General features: G+C 36.8%; 1 protein-coding gene across 3 annotated transcripts in view; it reads left to right on the forward strand.

Annotated features, from left to right (window-relative positions):
• Nucleotides 1–13,801, forward strand: part of SKIC3 (SKI3 subunit of superkiller complex) — a 93,422-nt gene extending 79,621 nt beyond the window's left edge. For all 3 annotated transcript variants that reach the window (XM_053586416.1, XM_053586425.1, XM_053586422.1), the window contains exons 39-42: nt 6,138–6,290; nt 9,822–9,952; nt 11,871–11,994; nt 13,535–13,801. In XM_053586416.1, coding sequence (XP_053442391.1) covers nt 6,138–6,290; nt 9,822–9,952; nt 11,871–11,994; nt 13,535–13,609 — 483 coding nt within the window. In that variant the 3' untranslated portion in view covers nt 13,610–13,801. The remainder of the gene's footprint in view (nt 1–6,137; nt 6,291–9,821; nt 9,953–11,870; nt 11,995–13,534) is intronic.
• The last annotated feature ends 5,414 nt before the right edge of the window (nt 13,802–19,215 follow it).

Genomic DNA, 19,215 nt, shown 5'->3' on the forward strand with positions numbered 1-19,215 from the left:
ATTTTGTGATGTAGGCCATGCTCACTGGGGTTAGATGATATCTCAGGGTTGTTTTGATTTGCATTTCTCTAATATATAGAGATGATGAACATTTTTTCATGTGTTTGTTAGCCATTCGTCTGTCGTCTTTAGAGAAAGTTCTATTCATGTCTCTTGCCCATTGATATATGGGATTGTTGGCTTTTTTCATGTGGATTAATTTGAGTTCTCTATAGATCCTAGTTATCAAGCTTTTGTCTGATTCAAAATATGCAAATATCCTTTCCCATTGTGTAGTTTGTCTCTTTGCTTTGGTTATTGTCTCCTTAGCTGTTTAATGAAGTCCCATTTGTTTATTTTGTCTCTCTTCATTTGTTTAAACTGTCTATTCAGTTTAATGAAGTCCCATTTGTTTATTTTTGTTGTTGTTGCGATTGCCATGGCAGTCTTCCTCATGAAGTCTTTCCCCAGGCCAATATCTTCCAGTGTTTTTCCTATGCTTTCTTGGAGGACTTTTATTGTTTCATGCCTTAAATTTAAGTCCTTTATCCATCTTGAATCAATTTTTGTGAGTGGGGAAAGGTGTGGGTCCAGTTTCAGTCTTTTACATGTAGACATCCAGTTCTCCCAACACCATTTATTGAATAGAGAGTCTTTCCCCCAAGGTATGTTCTTGTTTCATTTATCAAAGATTAGGTGGTTGTAAGATGTTAGTTTCATTTCTTGGTGTTCAATTCGATTCCAAGTGTCTATGTCTCTGTTTTTGTGCCAGTACCATGCTGTCTTGAGCACTATGGCTTTGTAGTACAGACTAAAATCTGGTATGCTGATGCCCCCAGCTTTATTTTTGTTACAGAGAACTGCCTTAGCTATACGGGTTTTTTTCCGGTTCCACACAAAACGCAGAATCATTTTTTCCAAATCTTGAAAGTACGATGTTGGAATTTTGATAGGAATGGCATTGAATAGGTAGATTGCTTTGGGAAGTATAGACATTTTAATCATGTTGATTCTTCCCATCCATGAGCATGGTATGTTCTTCCATTTGTTAATATCTTCTGCTATTTCCTTTCTGAGGAGTTCATAGTTTTCTTTATAGAGGTCCTTCACCTCCTTCATTGGGTATATTCCTAGGTATTTCATTTTCTTTGAAACTATGGTGAAGGGAGTTGTGTCCTTAATTAGCTTCTCATCTTGACTGTTATTGGTGTACACAAAGGCTACTGACTTGTGGACATTGATTTTATATCCTGAAACATTACTGTATTTTTTGATGACTTCTAGGAGTCTTGTGGTTGAGTCTTTGGGGTTCTCTAAGTATAAGATCATGTCGTCAGCAAAGAGGGAGAGTTTGACCTCCTCTGCTCCCATTTGGATTCCCTTTATTTCCTTGTCTAGCCTAATTGTTTTGGCTAGAACTTCCAGCACTACGTTGAACAGTAAAGGTGACAGAGGACAACCTTGTCTGGTTCCAGTTCTAAGAGGAAAAGCTTTGAGTTTTACTCCATTCAGTAAAGTATTGGCTGTGGGTTTGTCATAGATAGCTTCAATCAGTTTTAGAAATGTGCCACCTATGCCTATACTCTTCAGTGTTCTAATTAGAAAAGGATGCTGGATTTTATCAAATGCTTTTTCTGCATCTATTGAGAGGATCATGTGATCTTTATTTTTGCCTCTGTTAATATGGTGGATAACGTTTATAGACTTGCGTATGTTAAACCAGCCTTGCATCCCTGGGATGAAGCCTACTTGATCATGATGAATGACGTTTTTGATGATAAGCTGTAATCTATTGGCTAGGATTTTGTTGAGAATTTTTGCGTCTATATTCATGAGTGAGATTGGTCTGAAATTCTTCTTTTTGTTTGGGTCTTTTCCTGGTTTTGGTATCAGGGTGATGTTTGCTTCATAGAATGTGTTGGGGAAGATTCCTTCTTCCTCAATTTCTTGGAATAATTTCTGCAGTACAGGAATAAGCTCTTCCTTGAAGGTTTGATAGAATTCTGGAGTGAAGCCATCTGGACCAGGGCATTTTTTGGTTGGAAGATTTTTTATTGTTTCTTTGATCTCAGTGCTTGAAATTGATCTGTTCAGGAGCTCTATTTCTTCCTGGCTGAGTCTAGGGAGAGGGTATGATTCCAAATATTGATCCATTTCTTTCACATTGTCAAATTTCTGGGTATAGAGTTTCTGGTAGTATTCAGAGATGATCTCTTGCATCTCTGTGGGATCAGTTGTTATTTCCCCTTTATCATTTCTGATTGAGGTTACTAGAGATTTTACTTTTCTAGTCCTCGTTAGTCTGGCCAATGGTTTATCTATTTTATTTATTTTTTCAAAAAACCAACTCCTTGTTTCATTAATTTTCTGAATGATTCTTTTGTTTTCAATTTTATTGATCTCTGATTTGATTTTGGATATTTCTTTTCTTCTACTGAGTTTAGGCTTAGATTGTTCTTCTTTTTCCAATTCCATAAGATCTCTTGTGAGATTGTTGATGTACTCTCTGTTTTTCGAATGTAGGCATCTAAAGCGGTGAATTTTCCTCTCAAAACTGCTTTTGCAGTATCCCACAGGTTTTGGTAGCTTGTGTCTTCATTGTTGTTATGCTCAAGGAAGTTAATGATTTCCTGTTTTATTTCTTCCTGCACCCATCTGTTATTCAACAGAAGATTGTTTAATTTCCATGCCTTTGGGTGGGGTCCAGCATTTTTGTTAGAGTTGAGTTCCACCTTTAGTGCCTTATGGTCTGAGAAGATACAAGGTAAAATTTCAGTTCTTTTGATTCTGTTGATATTTGTTTTGTGTCCCAGGATATGATCAATTTTGGAGAATGTTCCATGGGATGATGAGAAGAATGTATATTCTTTATCTGTGGGATGGAGTGTTCTATATGCGTCTATCAAGCACAGTTGTTCTAGGGTCTCATTTAAATCTCTTATATCTTTGTTTAATTTCTGTTTAGAGGATCTGTCCAGCTCTGTAAGAGGAGTGTTAAGGTCCCCTATTATTATGGTATTATCAGATATCATATTGCTCAGACTGAGTAAGGTCTGTTTCAAGAATCTGGGAGCATTTAAATTGGGTGCATAAATATGTAGAATTGAAATGTCTTCTTGTTGTATTTTTCCCTTGACCAATATAAAGTGACCATCTTTGTCTTTTTTGACTTTAGTTGCTTTAAATCCACATGTATCTGAAAATAAGATTGCAACTCCTCTTTTCTTCTGAATTCCATTTCCCTCAAAAATTGTCTTCCAACCCTTGACTCGGAGCCTTAATTTGTCTTTTAAAGCCAGGTGTGTTTCTTGCAGAGAGCAAATGGATGGCTTGTGTTTTTTAATCCAGTCAACCAATCTATGTCTCTTCAGTGGGGCATTCAAGCCATTAACATTTATTGAGATAATTGATAAGTGTGGTAGTATTCTATTCGTCTTATTTTGTGAGAGTCCATTGCTTAGTTTTATCTTTTGCATCAGTGTGGAGGTTAGGTTCTGTCCTTTAATTTCTGAGTTCTTACTTTACTGCTGATCCATTGTGGTGGTCAGTGTGCAGAACAGGTTGAAGTATTTCCTGTAGAGCTGGTCTTGTTGTGGCGAATTTCCTCAATGTTTGTATATCCGTAAATGATTTGATTTCTCCGTCAATTTTGAAGGTTAGCTTAGCAGGGTACAGAATTCTGGGCTGGAAATTGTTCTGTTTAAGTAGATTAAAGGTAGATGACCATTGTCTTCTTGCTTGGAAAGTTTCATTAGAGAAGTCTGCGGTCACTCTGATGGATTTGCCCCTGTAGGTCAACTGGCACTTACTCCTGGCAGCTTGCAGAATCTTTTCCTTTGTCTTGACTTTGGACAGGTTCATCACAATGGTGTCTTGGAGAAGCTCGGTTAGAGTTGAGGCGACCCGGGGTCCGATATCCCTCTGAAAGCAGTTTGTGAGAATCTTTGGTGATATTTGGGAAATTTTCTTTTATAATATTCTCTAGTATGGCTTCCATTCCTCTGGGGCATTCTTCTTCCCCTTCTGGAATTCCTATAACTCGTATGTTGGAACGCTTCATAAAGTGCCATAATTCTGACAGTGAACATTCTGCTTTCTCTCTCTTCTTTTCTGCCTCTTTCACTATCTGAGTTATCTCAAAAACTTTGTCTTCTACCTCTGAAATTCTTTCTTCTGCATGGTCTAACCTGTTGCTGATACTTTCCATTGCATCTTTAAGTTCCCTAATTGACTGTTTCAGTTCCTTCAGCTCTGCTATATCCTTTTTATATTCTTCATATCGTTCATCTCTTATTTGATTCTGTTTTTGGATTTTCTTTTGGTTAATTTCCACTTTATTAGCAGTTTCCTTCATTGTTTCCATCATTTCTTTCATTGTTTTCAACATGTGTATTCTAAATACCCTTTCTGTCACTCCTAACATTTCTTTATAGGTGGAATCCTCTGCAGTAGCTACCTCATGGTCCCTTGGCGGGGTTGTTCTGGACTGGTTCTTCATGTTGCCTGTAGTTTTCTGCTGATTCTTCCTCATGAGTGATTTCTTTTGTCTGTTTCCTTGCCCTAATATTCCTTTTGCTTCCTCTTGCTCTTTAAGTTCTCGTGCCTGTGGAAGTTGCGGCGGGTTTAGACAGATTGAACACACGCGACCACTTGCCGGTTTTCCACTGTTTTAGTCCTCCTCTTGGGGTCCAGAAGTCTCTTGCTGACTCCCTGTATCCTCTCAGAGGTGATGATAGGCAGATCCCACAAGCCGGAGATGCCTGGAGTCCTATCTCCCCGGACTCACGGTGCCCAGATGCAAGGAAGCTGTTACTCGGCTGCCATCTTGCTCCGCCTCCGACCAGGAATTTTTTTAGAAAGTTTAAAATTATGACCTAAATTTGTTTAATAGACACAGGCTTACTAAGCCCTCCTGTTTTTTTAGCATTGGTGAGTTGCAAAGAATCTGCCTAGTGCAGCCCAGTTTCAGTTTATTGGTGTGGATTGCGCTCTCTTCTCTGTAATGACTTCTCCCCTTTCATTCTGTATCAGTAGTTTGTATCTTCTCATTTTTCTCTTGATAACTTTAGCAGTTTTCATTAATATTTTCCAAAAACAACTTTTATTTTGTTTATTTTATTTATTATACTTTATTTGCTTGTTATTAAGTTCGTGGTTTTGTTATTTTCTGTTCTCTCCTTGGGTTTAATTTATTTTTTACTCCCTTGAAGTTATTTTTTATCCCTTGACGTGGAATTTCCTCTTACTCTAATACATGTACCCTATAAAATTTTATTGCTTTTATTGTCATTTATTTCAAAATGTTTTCTGGTTTCCATCAGAATTTCTGACTCCTTCCCGTATCATTGTGCATGTTGCACAGTTTCTCATATGGAGATTGTTTAGGGATCTTTCTGTTAACTGATTTCTAGTTTAATTCTACTTGATCAGAACATACTTCACATGATTTTAGTCCTTTGAAATTTATTGAGGGTTTTTTTCATGATTCAGTGTATGGTCAAATTTGGTGAATGCGTGCATGTACAACGAATGTATATTCTGTAGTTACTGAGTATAGTCTAAATATATCAATTAAAGCAGACTTGTTAATTATGTTTAAATCTTCTGTATCCTTACTGGTTTTTTGACTTATTTCTTTTATTATTGCTGAGATAAGTGTGCTAAAAAACAGTAATTCTGAATTTCTCAGGTTCTTTCATTTCTGTCAATTTTTGTTTCATAAATTCTGTGTTATTGGTTATGGGAACAAATGTAGGAATGTTTATATCTTCCTGTTGAATGGGCTCTTTTATCATTATGAAGCATCCCACTTTATCGCTTAATATTTCTTGTCTTAAAGTCTACTTCGTTGGACATTAATAAAACCACACAAACATTCTGTTGCTTCACATTTCCATGATATATCTGCTTTCACGTTGCAGTTTGATTTTGTTCCCGACTTGCCCCCCTGGGTAACATTTTGCCTTCACACTAGGGATAGCTAGTAGGCCATTGCTAATAAATGGACAATATGACTGTTCCTTTTTGGACCTGTACTTATTGGGGTGTTCAATAGAATTTCTAACATCATCAAAGTTCACTGAACGTGTTGGAAGTGGAGCAGTAGACTGTGTGCTAAACTAAAATCCTCTGTGTCCCTCTCCCTCTCTGTTCCTTAGTGGCTGGCACAAGTGTATCAGTCCCAAGGAATGATGAGTGCTGCAGAGATGTGTTACAGAAAGAGTCTACAAGTGGCCTCCCAACAGGGCAATTGGAACGGGAAGCTTTCAAGTTTGTTGAAACTAGCACTGCTAGCTTTAAAAGTCTGCATGGTAAGATTGTGTCCTAATTATGGTCTTGAAGAACTGACTCTTCTTCACTGTGGAAACTTTTTACACAGTCATGTTCTATAGAGTTCTTGTCTCATTGTCTGCCAGTGTGGTGTCCCTCAAAACCTTGTGTTTGGGGCTCCTGCTGGATATAAGAGTAACATAAACTCACATACTGTAGCAGAACATTGTCTGTGTTCTGGGGAAAAAAAGATTACATCCTCTTTGTACCACAAAAGTATTTTCTCTAAGAGCTGGTTCTGCCATTCACTACCTGTGAAACTGTTAGACAAGTAAACTGTTTATGGCTCTGTTCCTTTTCTGCATAAGTGACCTGCTTTGACTTCTTGGGAGGTTGTTATAATAATAAGTTAAATAACCTTTACAAGTACCTTTGTGAACCTTAAAGCACTTGCCAAATCTAATCTGTTCTTTTTAAAATATCTAACATCCAATAGGTTTTTTTTTTTTTGTTTGGTTGATTGGTTGTTTTTGAGAGAGAGTCTCACTCTGTCACCCTGGGTAGAGTTCTGTGTTGTCATAGCTCATAGCAACCTCAAACTCTTGGGCTCAAACGATCCTCTTGTCTCAGCCTCTCGAGTAGCTGACAATGCCTGGTTAATTTTTTTCTATTTTTAGTAGAGACAGGCTCTTGCTCTTGCTCAGGCTAGTCTCAAACTCCTGAACTCAAGCAATCCACTGGCCTCTGCCTCCCAAAATACTAGGATTACAGGCGCAAGGCAGCACATCTGGCCACTAACACCCAACAATTATTATAAAAGAATAATCACTTATACTTGCATATGAAAAATGAAACACAACTTTAGCCTAGGATGAAGGAGGAAGGGGAAGGGGTGGGAGGGATAGTAGAGGATAGTAGGGGGGTCACACTATGGAGCACATTTCAAGTACAAGTCGGATCTATCATGTGTAGAACACAAATGTCCTAATGCTATAATTGGGTAAATGAGATGAAAGCTATGTTGATTAGTATGATGTAAGCACTCCAATTTGTACAAATAATCAACACATTGAAAATGGCATACATGTATTTATGATCTATGTACAAAAGACTTGATAAAAAAATTTTAAAAAAATAATAAGGAGATAACCATAATTCTGTGGTAAATAGCTGGCAGTATGGAAAAAATGGATATATTAAAATTAGACTTTTTAAATGAAAGACTGCTGTGTGTATGAAGTGGATATTAAACTGAAATGTTAGTAATTAGATAGCAGATTCCAAAGTGAGATATCAGATCAAGATACATATTTTTTAAACAGGTAGAATACTAATCTATAAGGAAGCAGTAAAAGCCTCAGAAGAGTGGGGTTAGAGAAGGATTGATGAGGAAGTTTCTTTGGCGAGAACTCTGCCTTGCCTGTTTTCCCCATGGCAGGAAGTGGTTGCCCCTGGAGAGAGGGGAGCTTTGATATATGTCCTTGGAGGTCCCAGAAGCACGTGTCGGAAGCATATGGACAGATAGCTAACACATCTCACAGGCTGTGGGTAGGATAGAGAAGAAGAGAGTTGCTAGTGATTTGGGAGGTGCATGCTTCTAGGAGAGAGTGGTCGCCAGTAGATGAGTCCCAAAGGTAGGAAGGAACATCTGCTGGTTGTGTAGGGTGGAAGGAGTGATGGAGACAGGATCAGAGCACTCTCAAGAGTTTGGTATACCTAGAAATGAGCCCTACCAAGTATGAGAGTAGGTTGACTTGTCCAGTAGGGCCACCTAGGGATGATGGGATGTCAGCAAGAAGGAAGACAGGAGTTTCCAGGTTACTAGAGGATGTGAGCAGAGCAGAGCACTTTGGTCAGGTCAGCGGCTGCAGATGGTCAGGGCTGGAGTGATACAGGAGGTCCAGTGCAGTTGCTGAGAGCTGTGTACTCGGTGCAGTGCCCTGCAGTCACTATCTTGAAATTCTTCATGATCTTCGAACAAAGGGCCCTACACGTACTTTGTACTGAGCCTCACAGAGTATGTAGCTGAATCTGCAGTGAGAGACTACTGATGTTAAGAGAGCCTCTGCTAAAGCCAACATGAGAAAAAGAGGTTTAATGTCTGTCAGACCTGGAGAGCTTGATACAAATCTTACAGTGGCACCAAACACAACTTGTGATGTTTCAGTAAGGACCCGAAGCTACAGGTGGTTAGAAGAGGTGGGAGTCTTGGGGAGGAGCAATAAGCCAACTGCCATTGCCTGTAACTATACCCTAGACTGGGAATGTGTGTGCATGTATGTGTGTAAATATTACCTTAAAATGAAGACTGATGTCTTGAAAAGAAGAGGACATTCAAATTGAGACTGTCTGAATGAATGTTAAGAAAAATAGATGTCACAGAGTCTTAAGGCCTACTGTAATGTACATCAAGAGAAAAGATACAAAAACAAAGTACATTCTGATCACATTGTTCCATATGCCAGTTGTATCTCGTATATAATCATTTATCTTTGGGCTAACTTTACAGAATCTTTATATGATTTCTTAGAATTTAGAGAGTATATTATTGAAAGCATCCTGTGAGTTTTTATATTACTAGTTGTTAAAAAGATGTTAGGAATAATTTTATTAGAATATGCTTTACCTTATTTGCTTTGTCGATTGTACACAGGTCCCACTGTTTCTGTACTCGTAGAAGCTGCCTCAGAACCTCCGCTCTGTGTTTCCAAGCTCATTGTCTTTAGAGCTGCCTCTTCCTTGATTGATCAAATCACTGCTACCTGCAGAGCACTCAGAGATCACTGTTCCAACTTTTCTTATTGTTTAGTGTTGGGAGTGGACTATGTATTGAGTCTTTATATTAACTTTATTAAAATATGTATTCTAGAAATTTGTGATTATGAATCTTGGTTATAATTTGAAGTTTTTAATGAAATATTTTAATGTAGTTTTTCTCCCTATATAATTCAGTAAAGTGTTTGTCATTTTATTTTGTTACTGTTTCTTCAGAAAGTCTTACCTATGTGAGTTCTGAGTCAGTACATCCTGTAAGACCAAAATTTATAACCCAAGTAATGTATAGATATATTAACATTTTCCTGTAATGTGAAATTTAGTAAATTTTTTCAGTATTGCTAACTGATTTAATTTATCTGATCTGTTTTTCACTGTCCTTTTATATTGGTATTTTCCTCTCAGATAATTTTTGAAATGTTGAACTTTATATTTACCACTACCAGTTAAAGAATTAATCATGTTAAATTGAGTTTTGTATATTTGGTAAACACAAGTCTTAGTAATGAATAGATTGTGTTCACCTATGTAGTATAATAGTACATTTTCTTTTCACAAATATTTTAGTGGTTTTTAATTCATAGCTCCTCTTTGAAACCTTGCTTTATCTCAATCTACTCTGTGTTATAGCTCCTTAGGTACAGGGATCAGATCTTAAATCATTTGTTAGTAATTCTGTTCTTTGTATCATTTATATGGTGACTTGGACAAGTAGCTACTCAATAAGTGAGAGTTGATTGCATACTTTTAAAGTAAAAGTCAAAATCTTTGACATAATATGTCTTACATTTTTACAGGCTAATGTTTCCAATGATCACTGGCCGCCCTTGGTTCAAGAGGCTACAACTGAGGCCTTGAAACTTTGCTTTTGCCCACTGGCTGTTCTTTTACAAGCATTGTTACAATTCAACCGCAAAATGGGGGCAAGGTACAAAGAATCTTTGTTAATTTTTTTTTCTTGGAAATGCTTCTCCATTTTAAATACCTGTAGGAAACAAACAAGGAAAGATTTATAATTAATTTAACAAGTTAATTTAACAAATTTGGGGGATGTGTGTGTGTGTGTGTGTGTGTGTGTGTGTGTGTATATATATATACACACATACATATACACACACACACACTTTGGAAGAGCTGGTTCTAGAAATCCCCTAAGGGAGAAAAAAAGTTTTACATTTGTTTTAAAAAGCAATTTGGTATGCAAATATAAGATATAAGAGGTTTGATAGGACAACACACCAAGTGAAGATTCCTTGGAGTTTTTGTTCTCTACTGTATTAAAAGGTGGCAACGGTGTGGTGACCCACGTTCAAGACTATATTAATAGAAGTTCTTGCTAATGCAATAAGCTATGAAAAAAATATATATTTAAAAAACAGAGGTATAATTAAAAACCTAGAAGTTTTATATCTAGAAAATCCAAAATCTGCGCGGATTGAAATATAAAAATTCTAGCAATATTTTTATGGAAGGGTGGGGATAGTTTCAGAAATAAATTTGAAGAAAATTACTTAAATATGGATAAAAAGTATGTAAAAATATTTTAAAATTCTGAAAATAGTATCTATTTCTCATAGACATTACACATAATACACAGCAACTGTTAGTAAAACAGTGATTTAGGGGCAGATATTAGTGGAGCAGAGTAGGTGTTACAGAAATAGAGCTGAACTCTTACAAAGGCAGCAGAAGACACATTCACAAAACAGAGGTTAACACTTGTGAAAAGAAGGGAGGAAAGAAAAACTTGGAGTGGTGGAAGATTAAGACCCTATGGCTAATTAGAAATCCCAGCACTATTTATTAATATTTTATTCTTGGACTTTTTGTGTATGACTTCACCCGGAAGGGTTTTGTAACCTAGACTGCTAACAAGCTACTGCCTCTGATGCTCAGCGTGCCTGGCTTGGAGGCCTTTCCCGTAACACTCTCTGTTAACACCTCACATGATTTTTATTGCTTAAAAAATCTAGCTCAAATAAATATGCAGTCTAAGAAAAAAACAAAGTACTTACTATACATGTATTATCCCTATGCAAAAGCGTCTTCAAGACAAGTTCTTCAGTTTCTGCTTCAAACCAATTGCTACTTATAAGGTTCTTCTGCCTAACAGTTCAGAAGTTACTACTGTTTGTTGTTTTCTTTTTTTTGTTTGTTTTCTATTTATTTTTTATTATTAAATCATAGCTGTGTATATTAATGCAATCATGGGGCACCATACACTGGTTTTATATACCATTTGACATATTTTCATCACACTTGTTAGCTTATAAAGTACAGAAGTTTTTGGACTCTAAGATGTTAGTAAATTGGGAAAGAAATAATTAGAACTATAAAACAGCCATTATTACATGGACTCATATATCATATATGTCCTTGGAAACATACATTAGGAGCCTGATATCTTAGCCTCTAGTGTAGATGTTATATCCACCCTGTATCACTTGCATATTATTTACTGACTTGTTTTATTTCCTGCCTACTTTTAAAAAGATTAGAGGTGGAGCACACAGACGTGTACATAAAATATGGGTGATCTTCCCTCATTCTATTTGGAAGGAGTTTTTATTATCTGCAAAATGAGAATAACAACAGCTACCTAGTAAGGTTGTGAATATTAAATACGACCATATGTGTAAAATACTTTGTATAGTATCTAATGCATGATAAATACTTAGTAAATATTAACCACTATTATTACATTTATTATTATGTGATTAAAAAAAATCAGTGAATAATCAGGTACCACCTCTGCAAAAGAATTAGATAATGTATGTATGAGACCAGTGTATGGAATATCTCATGGAATTATAGCTTCAAAATAACAGTGAATATTTTTTTCCCAGAGAAACACGACGCCTTTTAGAGAGAGTGGTGTATCAACCTGGGTATCCCAAATCTGTTGTATCAACTGCCCGTTGGTACCTACTGAGACACTTACATGCCAAAGATGACTATGAGCTAATTGACGTAAGATATTGATTTTATTTAAGATATTTTATTTTGGAACCAAGGGTTTTAGAGTTATTTTTCAAAATCATTCCACATTTTGTTTGAATTTTTCAAAAATTGACCATGTAATTTTTTGTCAACAAAAGACTCCAATGTCTGCTGTCGCATCTATTAAAAGTAAAGAAATAATAGGCTGGGCACAGTGGCTCACACCTGTACTCCTAGCACTCTAGGAGGCTGAGGTGGTGGATTGCTTGAGCTCAGGAGATTGAGACCAGCCTGAGCCAGAACAAGACCCCCATCTCCAAAAATAGCCAGGTATTGTGGCAGCTGCCTGTATTCCCAGCTACTCAGGAGACTGAGGTAAGAGAATCACTTGTGCCCAAAAGTTTGAGGTTGCTGTGAGCTATGATGCTACAGCACTCTACCGAGAATGACAAACTCAGATTCTGTATCAAAAATATAAAATCAAATTAAAATTTAAAAAGTAAAGAAATATTTATATACATGGCTTAAAGATTAAATATATAGCTTGTATTCTACCCTGGGTTATAATTTGCATTTCAGTGTTGGAATATTGAAAGCTGAGGCCCTTTGGCCTTAATAACAGGACAGTTATTGCTGTGTTTAAAAGTAGTTTAATGTATATTTAACCTGTGTATGTGTAAATGCCCTTATATGAGGAAGGAAGCTATATAGATTTGGGTATCACTAATTTAGAAATCCAAAGTGCTCCAAAATCTCAAAACTTTTTGGGTGCCAACCTCATGCTCAGAAGGAAATGCTCAATGGGCTCCCACGGAGTTCTCCTGTTATAAAGCAACTCACCGTGTATGTGGGGAAGTAGGTGTCCACCCACCTCACCCTGTGAGGCTTAGCAGGCCAGGGGAACAGAAGCAGATGTGCTGATGATCATGCTGCTTCCCCTACAAAGAGTAACGAAGACCTCTGTCCCTGACTCCCAAGTCCTGTGTCTTCTGCAGCATCATAGGACTGTGGCAGGCTGACTTGCTAGTTTACAAGTAGAGCAAAGCTCAGATTCTTCATGGCGCTTAACAATGAACAACCAACAGATGTTTTAATAGTTGAATGATCAGCTGAAATTGAATCCTCTGGTTTATAGAATTGGTGAAATCATGGAAAGATTTTTTTGATAAAGCCTGGACCCTAGATCTTAAGCTGTCCTTTTAAAAAGGAACAATATCATTTGGACAGTTCTATTCATAAAGTGCAATTTTGGGGTGGGTGTAGAGACAGCAGTATTATGTTTATAATACTGTTTATAAGCCACCAAACAAAATCTTTAATTTTCTACGGTTCTGACAGTAGTAACAATCAAAATGTTGGCACCCATACTAAGTTGAATAAGTTGTGCTGTCACTGTTAACTTTGTTTGAACAATTTATTTCAACAAAAGTAAGGTTGCACCATCACTTGTGTAATTTGATGTTGCCTTTTCAAAACTGCTGCCCTTTACATTATTTTTCTTCTATGAATCTAAATATACATAATTGTTAAGGAATAAAGTATTAATGTTCCTGTATGTAATTTCCCACAGGTGCTGGTAAATAATGCCAAAACTCACGGAGATACAAGAGCTTTGGAACTGAATGAGAAATTGTCTTTACAATAATATTGGATTATTTTGTAGTGAGGAAGCAAAGAAAAACCTATCTCATGAAGTAAAGAATCAAGACTTTTTCCCAAAGCAACATTTTTAAAAACTATGGTTATGACATTCAAATTTCTTTTAAATCTAAAGAGTTTAAGTTTTAAGTTAGGAATGTAATTTTATATTAACTCTTAATCTGATTTTAATCTGAAAGAAATTTCTGGACAGTTCATAGTGAAAGGAAAACCATGATTCCCTTGGTTGGCCAACAGTTATTTGAAAACCATTATTTTCTGCATCTTACATGGTACATAATAAAAATATCTTGTTTTGTAAGCCTTTATAGTAAAGCCTTAATAGCCATTTCCTAAATAATACACAAAAGCAGATTAGCACAACGCAGAGCTTTTCTTTGTTTAAAAACAAATTCAAAGATTTACTTTCTCCTCTGAGTCCTGGAGTTTGGCAGAACAACTTGTCATAAAATTCAAATCATCTTGTAACCTATTTTGCTAGTGGTTAATGTCAGATTCTATTGAAGAAGCGTGATATAAATGTTGGTGAATCTTCAATGCTAACAGATATGTTTATATAATTCAAGACACTCAGGAGTATGGTGGCATTTAAAAACATAAGTGGAAAATTTTGGGGAAATACTAGCAATATGTAATTGATCATGCAGTTTCTTCAATTACAATGAAAAGACTTGAACTTTCTGAAATAAAATGAAAATATAATGTTTTTCTTTCTAGTATCAATATCAAACATAATTTGTAAATTTTAAAACTTGAAAACAATTATCTTTATCTTTTTTTTTTCAAAACCTTTACATAATGAAGGAACTATGTCATTTACTTTGAATTTGTGGTTTTAAAAATGTTTTCAGACATTTACATGTTATTTATTGTATAAAAATATATGGTTCTATTATTTATATGGCTTTCTAAATCAGCTGCCTTACAATGTTACTTTGTGAGATAATATGTTATTAATTCACAGTATTCTGTAATTTTACTTCAGAGGTTAATCTGTAGAACTGAAATGTAATCTTGTGTTTCGCAAATTGGCTGAACATCATAATCATTCAGGCCTATGCAATCAAAATGTTTAGGATGTGGGCAAGCCTAGGTCTCTGCATCTTAAAAGTGTATGTAACAAATTCTGATGTTCATTCAGATTTGTCCACCACCGCATTAGCCCAGTGATTATTTTTCTCTTAATTTCTTTCTTTAGCAAGATTAAGTACATGCCAGTTTGTGCCCATTTCTTCCTAATCCTCATAATTGTCAAACCAATTCAGTGCTTTTAATAGCTGGCCCTGGACTTAGCCAGAGAGACACTGTGCAAGGCTGCGTGTGGCCTGGTGCTTGTGCCTCCTGTTTCCTCAGGGAACACTTCAGCCTTTTCCTCCAGAATAGATTGTCTCCATTTGCCTAAGTGCTTTGCATGCAGGAACCATCAACTTTTGGGGTTTCCTTTGCTTTACAAGGTTACTTTCGCTTCAAATGTGGAATTGGCTACCTTTTGCTGCAGACCCATCATCAAGAGGTAACCCTTTGACTCAACTCTCTTGCCAATTGTGGCTTCCAGGGACCCTCCAGCATTGGCAAACCACCTTTGGTTTGCGGTCTTGGACCATCCTTTCTGCATTCACATGCACACATCGTCTTAGCTGTGTCTGTTGCCAGCTTTTCAAATTACTGCTCTGTTACTGGGTTCTGCGAATCATTTCTGATTACATAATTTTTATAGCGCTTACTTTGCCAGACCTAGGCTAAGAATTCTTAACACTTGTCATTTGATACAGTTAATAAAAGAGAACAGTGAAAAACAGCAAAATTCAAGATGAAATCAGTGTTAATCAGATTCTAAAAACTCTCAAAATGGCCAGAGTTTCATTTTGGAGGTTGTATATAAATTTAACTAGAGGAATTAAATTGACAGTAATTTCCTGAAGTACCAATATTTAGCATTTATATTAGTATTTTAATATTTTATATTTTATTTGAAAATTATGGTGCTTTTTTATCCACCTTTTTCTATTAATTAGATGTTTATAGACTAGTTTGGCATCTAATAATAATTTCTTATGGGGAAAAACATTTCAGCTTACGAGTAAACTTTTGGAACACAATCTGGGATCACTTATATTTCTTTAAGTGTTCCTTCTATTAATTTCTGGTTAGGGAAAAAACCCTTAAAATACTGTGTTCTTTTTTCACTGACAAACTTCCTTTAATTTCAAATTCTATACAGAATATGATTGGACAGAAATACTCTGATTATACATTAAGGGATTTAAAAGATATGGTTATTTAAAATACTACAAAATACTGGGTAAATATTTGCTAGTATATAATATGTGAATATGAGCAGGCACGTGTTTGATATCTGCTTTGGGGAAATTTTACAGGAACACAATAATGAAGCATATTTTGGAGTCTGAGTCAATGTGGCTTGCTCATCCATTTTAGTTTTTGCACATTAAAAACTATGGAACCTTTGTTTTCACAAAGTTGACTCCTGTTTCTCTGCAGCTCCTGCGTTAGTTGTTAATGGATAGAAACCTCCTCAGGCTTCCGTGCTGCTTATCCTCAGGTATAACACTCTGCTACTGGTTATAAATTGACTCCCAATTTGTAGGAGAGTTTTTTTGGGTGTTTGCTGTTATTTTTATACTTTACAAAGAGACATTTGTGAATCGTACAGGTACAATAATTTTTCCATATGTATATTTTAAGACTTTTCATGTAGATGAAGTAAAAACAGTTCTTTCATTTAGAGTATGTACCCCATTTCTGGTATAGAGAATGTGTACAGTTCAGGTCTGTTGAGCTTCAGCGGCACTCATGCTGTCAGCTGTTTCCGTGCCTCAATAATGGCTATTTCCTGTCTTTTGCTGATTACGAACTTTGTGAATAGCAGTGTTTTTAAAACCTAATGTACCTAAACAAGTAATCTCTATAATTATTTTTATAAATGCTAACCTATCTTTAAACCTCAAAAGTGTTTTAAAGTAGAAAAATTAAGATTAGTATCTCTTTAACAAATAGCTGTTTGAAACATCTGAAATATTTTTTTCATGCTAATTTTGAACTTAGAATTGAAAATACCCATTTGTTTTAGTGAAGGGGAATGGAGCCAATAGAGGGATCATCAAAATTGGAGTGTCCCCCCAAACAAGGGTTGGTAATTATATCACTAGACTATTAATTTGTACATCATGATCTCTTACTGATTTTGCATCAGGAAAAAGGTTCATTTGGGCTTCATTTTTAAAAAATTTTCTTATCTTTAACTACAGGAGAAGTGAAGGCTTCATTCTCCACATACTTTCCTTGTAAGTCAGAAATGAACTGACACAGAATCCTGAAATAAACTGCTTGGCGGAACACCCATGATGCGCCTGGGCCCACCAACAGGGAGCCCTTGTGCTCGCAGATGTGTATAGGGTAGAACCCTTTGCGGAGACACATATAAAGAAGAGCTAGATGCTGAGAAGGAAAATAGTCCTGCCCTGGGATAATACTGGAAGCCAGCATCTGTGAATGGTTGGAAATAACTGCACGTGTCTGTTACTTGCCAACTAGGTTCTACCTCTTATAGAAAGACTACGACTTTTTGATACCATTTCCTCCCCTTTGATGATATAAAATGTGGTCATCACAGATTGCAGAAAAAAATGCTGTGTAGTTTAGTGTTAAGCAATCAAGAGCTTTTCTGTAAAACCACTCTATAATGACTGAAAAATTGTAATCTTGGCTGGGTGCAGTGGCTCATACCTGTAATCCTAGCACTCAGGGAGGCCAAGGTAAGAGGATCTCTTGCTCAGGAATTCAAGACCAGCCTCAGCAAGAGCAAGACCCTGTCTGTACTAAAAAAGTAGAAAAAAATAAAATCAAAGTTATAATCTTGATGATCTGTTCAATTTAATAGACTAAGACATGGAAAATAGAAATAGTCTTCATATACGTGCTAGCTGCAGAAGTTTGGAAACCAGCCTGGGAAGAAGTCAAGTGATGTGTTAAAAAAACAACTACAGGTTGATCTCTGCAGAGTGAGTTACGTGTTTTCTGGACTGCATCCTTGGCAGTGCTGATTTCTGGTGTTTGGGGCACAGGTTACTCCGGGGACAAGAAGAAAGCTAGATGGAGCAGAAGGTTTTCCATGTGGAAAGGAGATGGTTAGGCAGAGAGAAAAGGCATTGCTGAGAAAACAAATTTATATTGTTCTAAGCAGCTTTTATAAGGTGGAAATAAATATGTTTCTGAACTGCCTGAGGCGAGCCCTGCAGTGCCTCAGAGTAAGTGCTGTCTATGCATATGGTTGGAAGGTTTTTCTAAGAAATGGGGTTAGAATAGTTTATGAGCTAACTAGATCCAAATTTATAATAGGCCGTAGGGAATACTTAAGTGAATATTAGGAAATACATAGGCAGCAAAAAGTTTTGGTGCTAGTCAGGAAAGCCCAAATAAGATCTAGCATGACAAAGGATCTTGGTACTGGACCAACCAACCGTCTCCTTCCGGAGAGAAGCTTTTGTGATTAGGAGGTAGTGATTGTTGCCCATCAGAGCTTCATTAACCAAGGACTTACAGGCAGGGATAGATTGAATGTCTACCATGTGCCACTCTTCACACTATTACCTAATTTGATTTTTAAATCATTTTTTACAGTGGATTTATCCTTTTTTTTATACACCAAAAAAATTTTTTTTTCAAAGAGGGATAAGAGAGATTAACTCTTCTAAATTTGTCTATATCCTCAGGCAAGCACTCTGGCTCCAAAAATAATTTCTGATACTATTTGTCAACTTTCCTTAATTATTGTCAACTCAAAGAAATGTATAAGGATTGACGTATGTGTCTTTTGAGACTGGCTCAGTTATCCCATCAAGCTATATTAGATGGTGCCATTTACGTTTTGGTAGTATAAGAATACTAGGGGAAACCTTGGGAGGAAAGAACTCCTCCAAAGGACTAACTGCAAATTTAACCTTATGTAATGAGGAGTACTCCATTAATCTGGAGAGGGAAATGTCAGCTGAGTAGAAGTCCAAAGACTCCTCCCTCTCTCTGGGAGGGTCACTCCCCTCTACATCTGAGAAGACTGCATGTTTTATTTTAAAGACAACAAGGGCCTTCACAAATACGTTCCTCACCATTCGCTACTGAGTCGTGTGGTGCATCCACTTTCGAGTTCACGTTGTGGAAGAGGAGCTTTGGTAGCAGAGATGTGATAGCTCGTTCTGCTGGGGTGCCAGGAGTGCTCCAGTGGATCCTGACACCATCTGCGTCAGACCTTCAGGCAACCAAACCTTCCTGCTTCACTGAGTCTCACTGAGGACTCTGTTGCTGTCCCTTCAGTGTTAGGTGCCCTTGGGGTTGTTCCTGGTCTGTTTCTCACTGTCATCTTCTCGCCCCCACTCCCATCCCACCAAGCCAGGCTGCGGCAGCCTCACCATAGCTGCAATAATTTCTCTGCTGGGGACTCCCACAGCTACATCCCCAGTCTAGATCTTCTCCAGGCTCAGCTCTCTCACTAACCACCGGGTACTTTCACTTGGATGTGCCATATCTGCCTCAATTCATTTAAACCGGAGCTCATTATCCCTTCTGCTGTGTCAT

Source organism: Nycticebus coucang, chromosome 1 (assembly GCF_027406575.1).
Source record: "Nycticebus coucang isolate mNycCou1 chromosome 1, mNycCou1.pri, whole genome shotgun sequence".
NCBI lineage: Eukaryota > Metazoa > Chordata > Mammalia > Primates > Lorisidae > Nycticebus > Nycticebus coucang.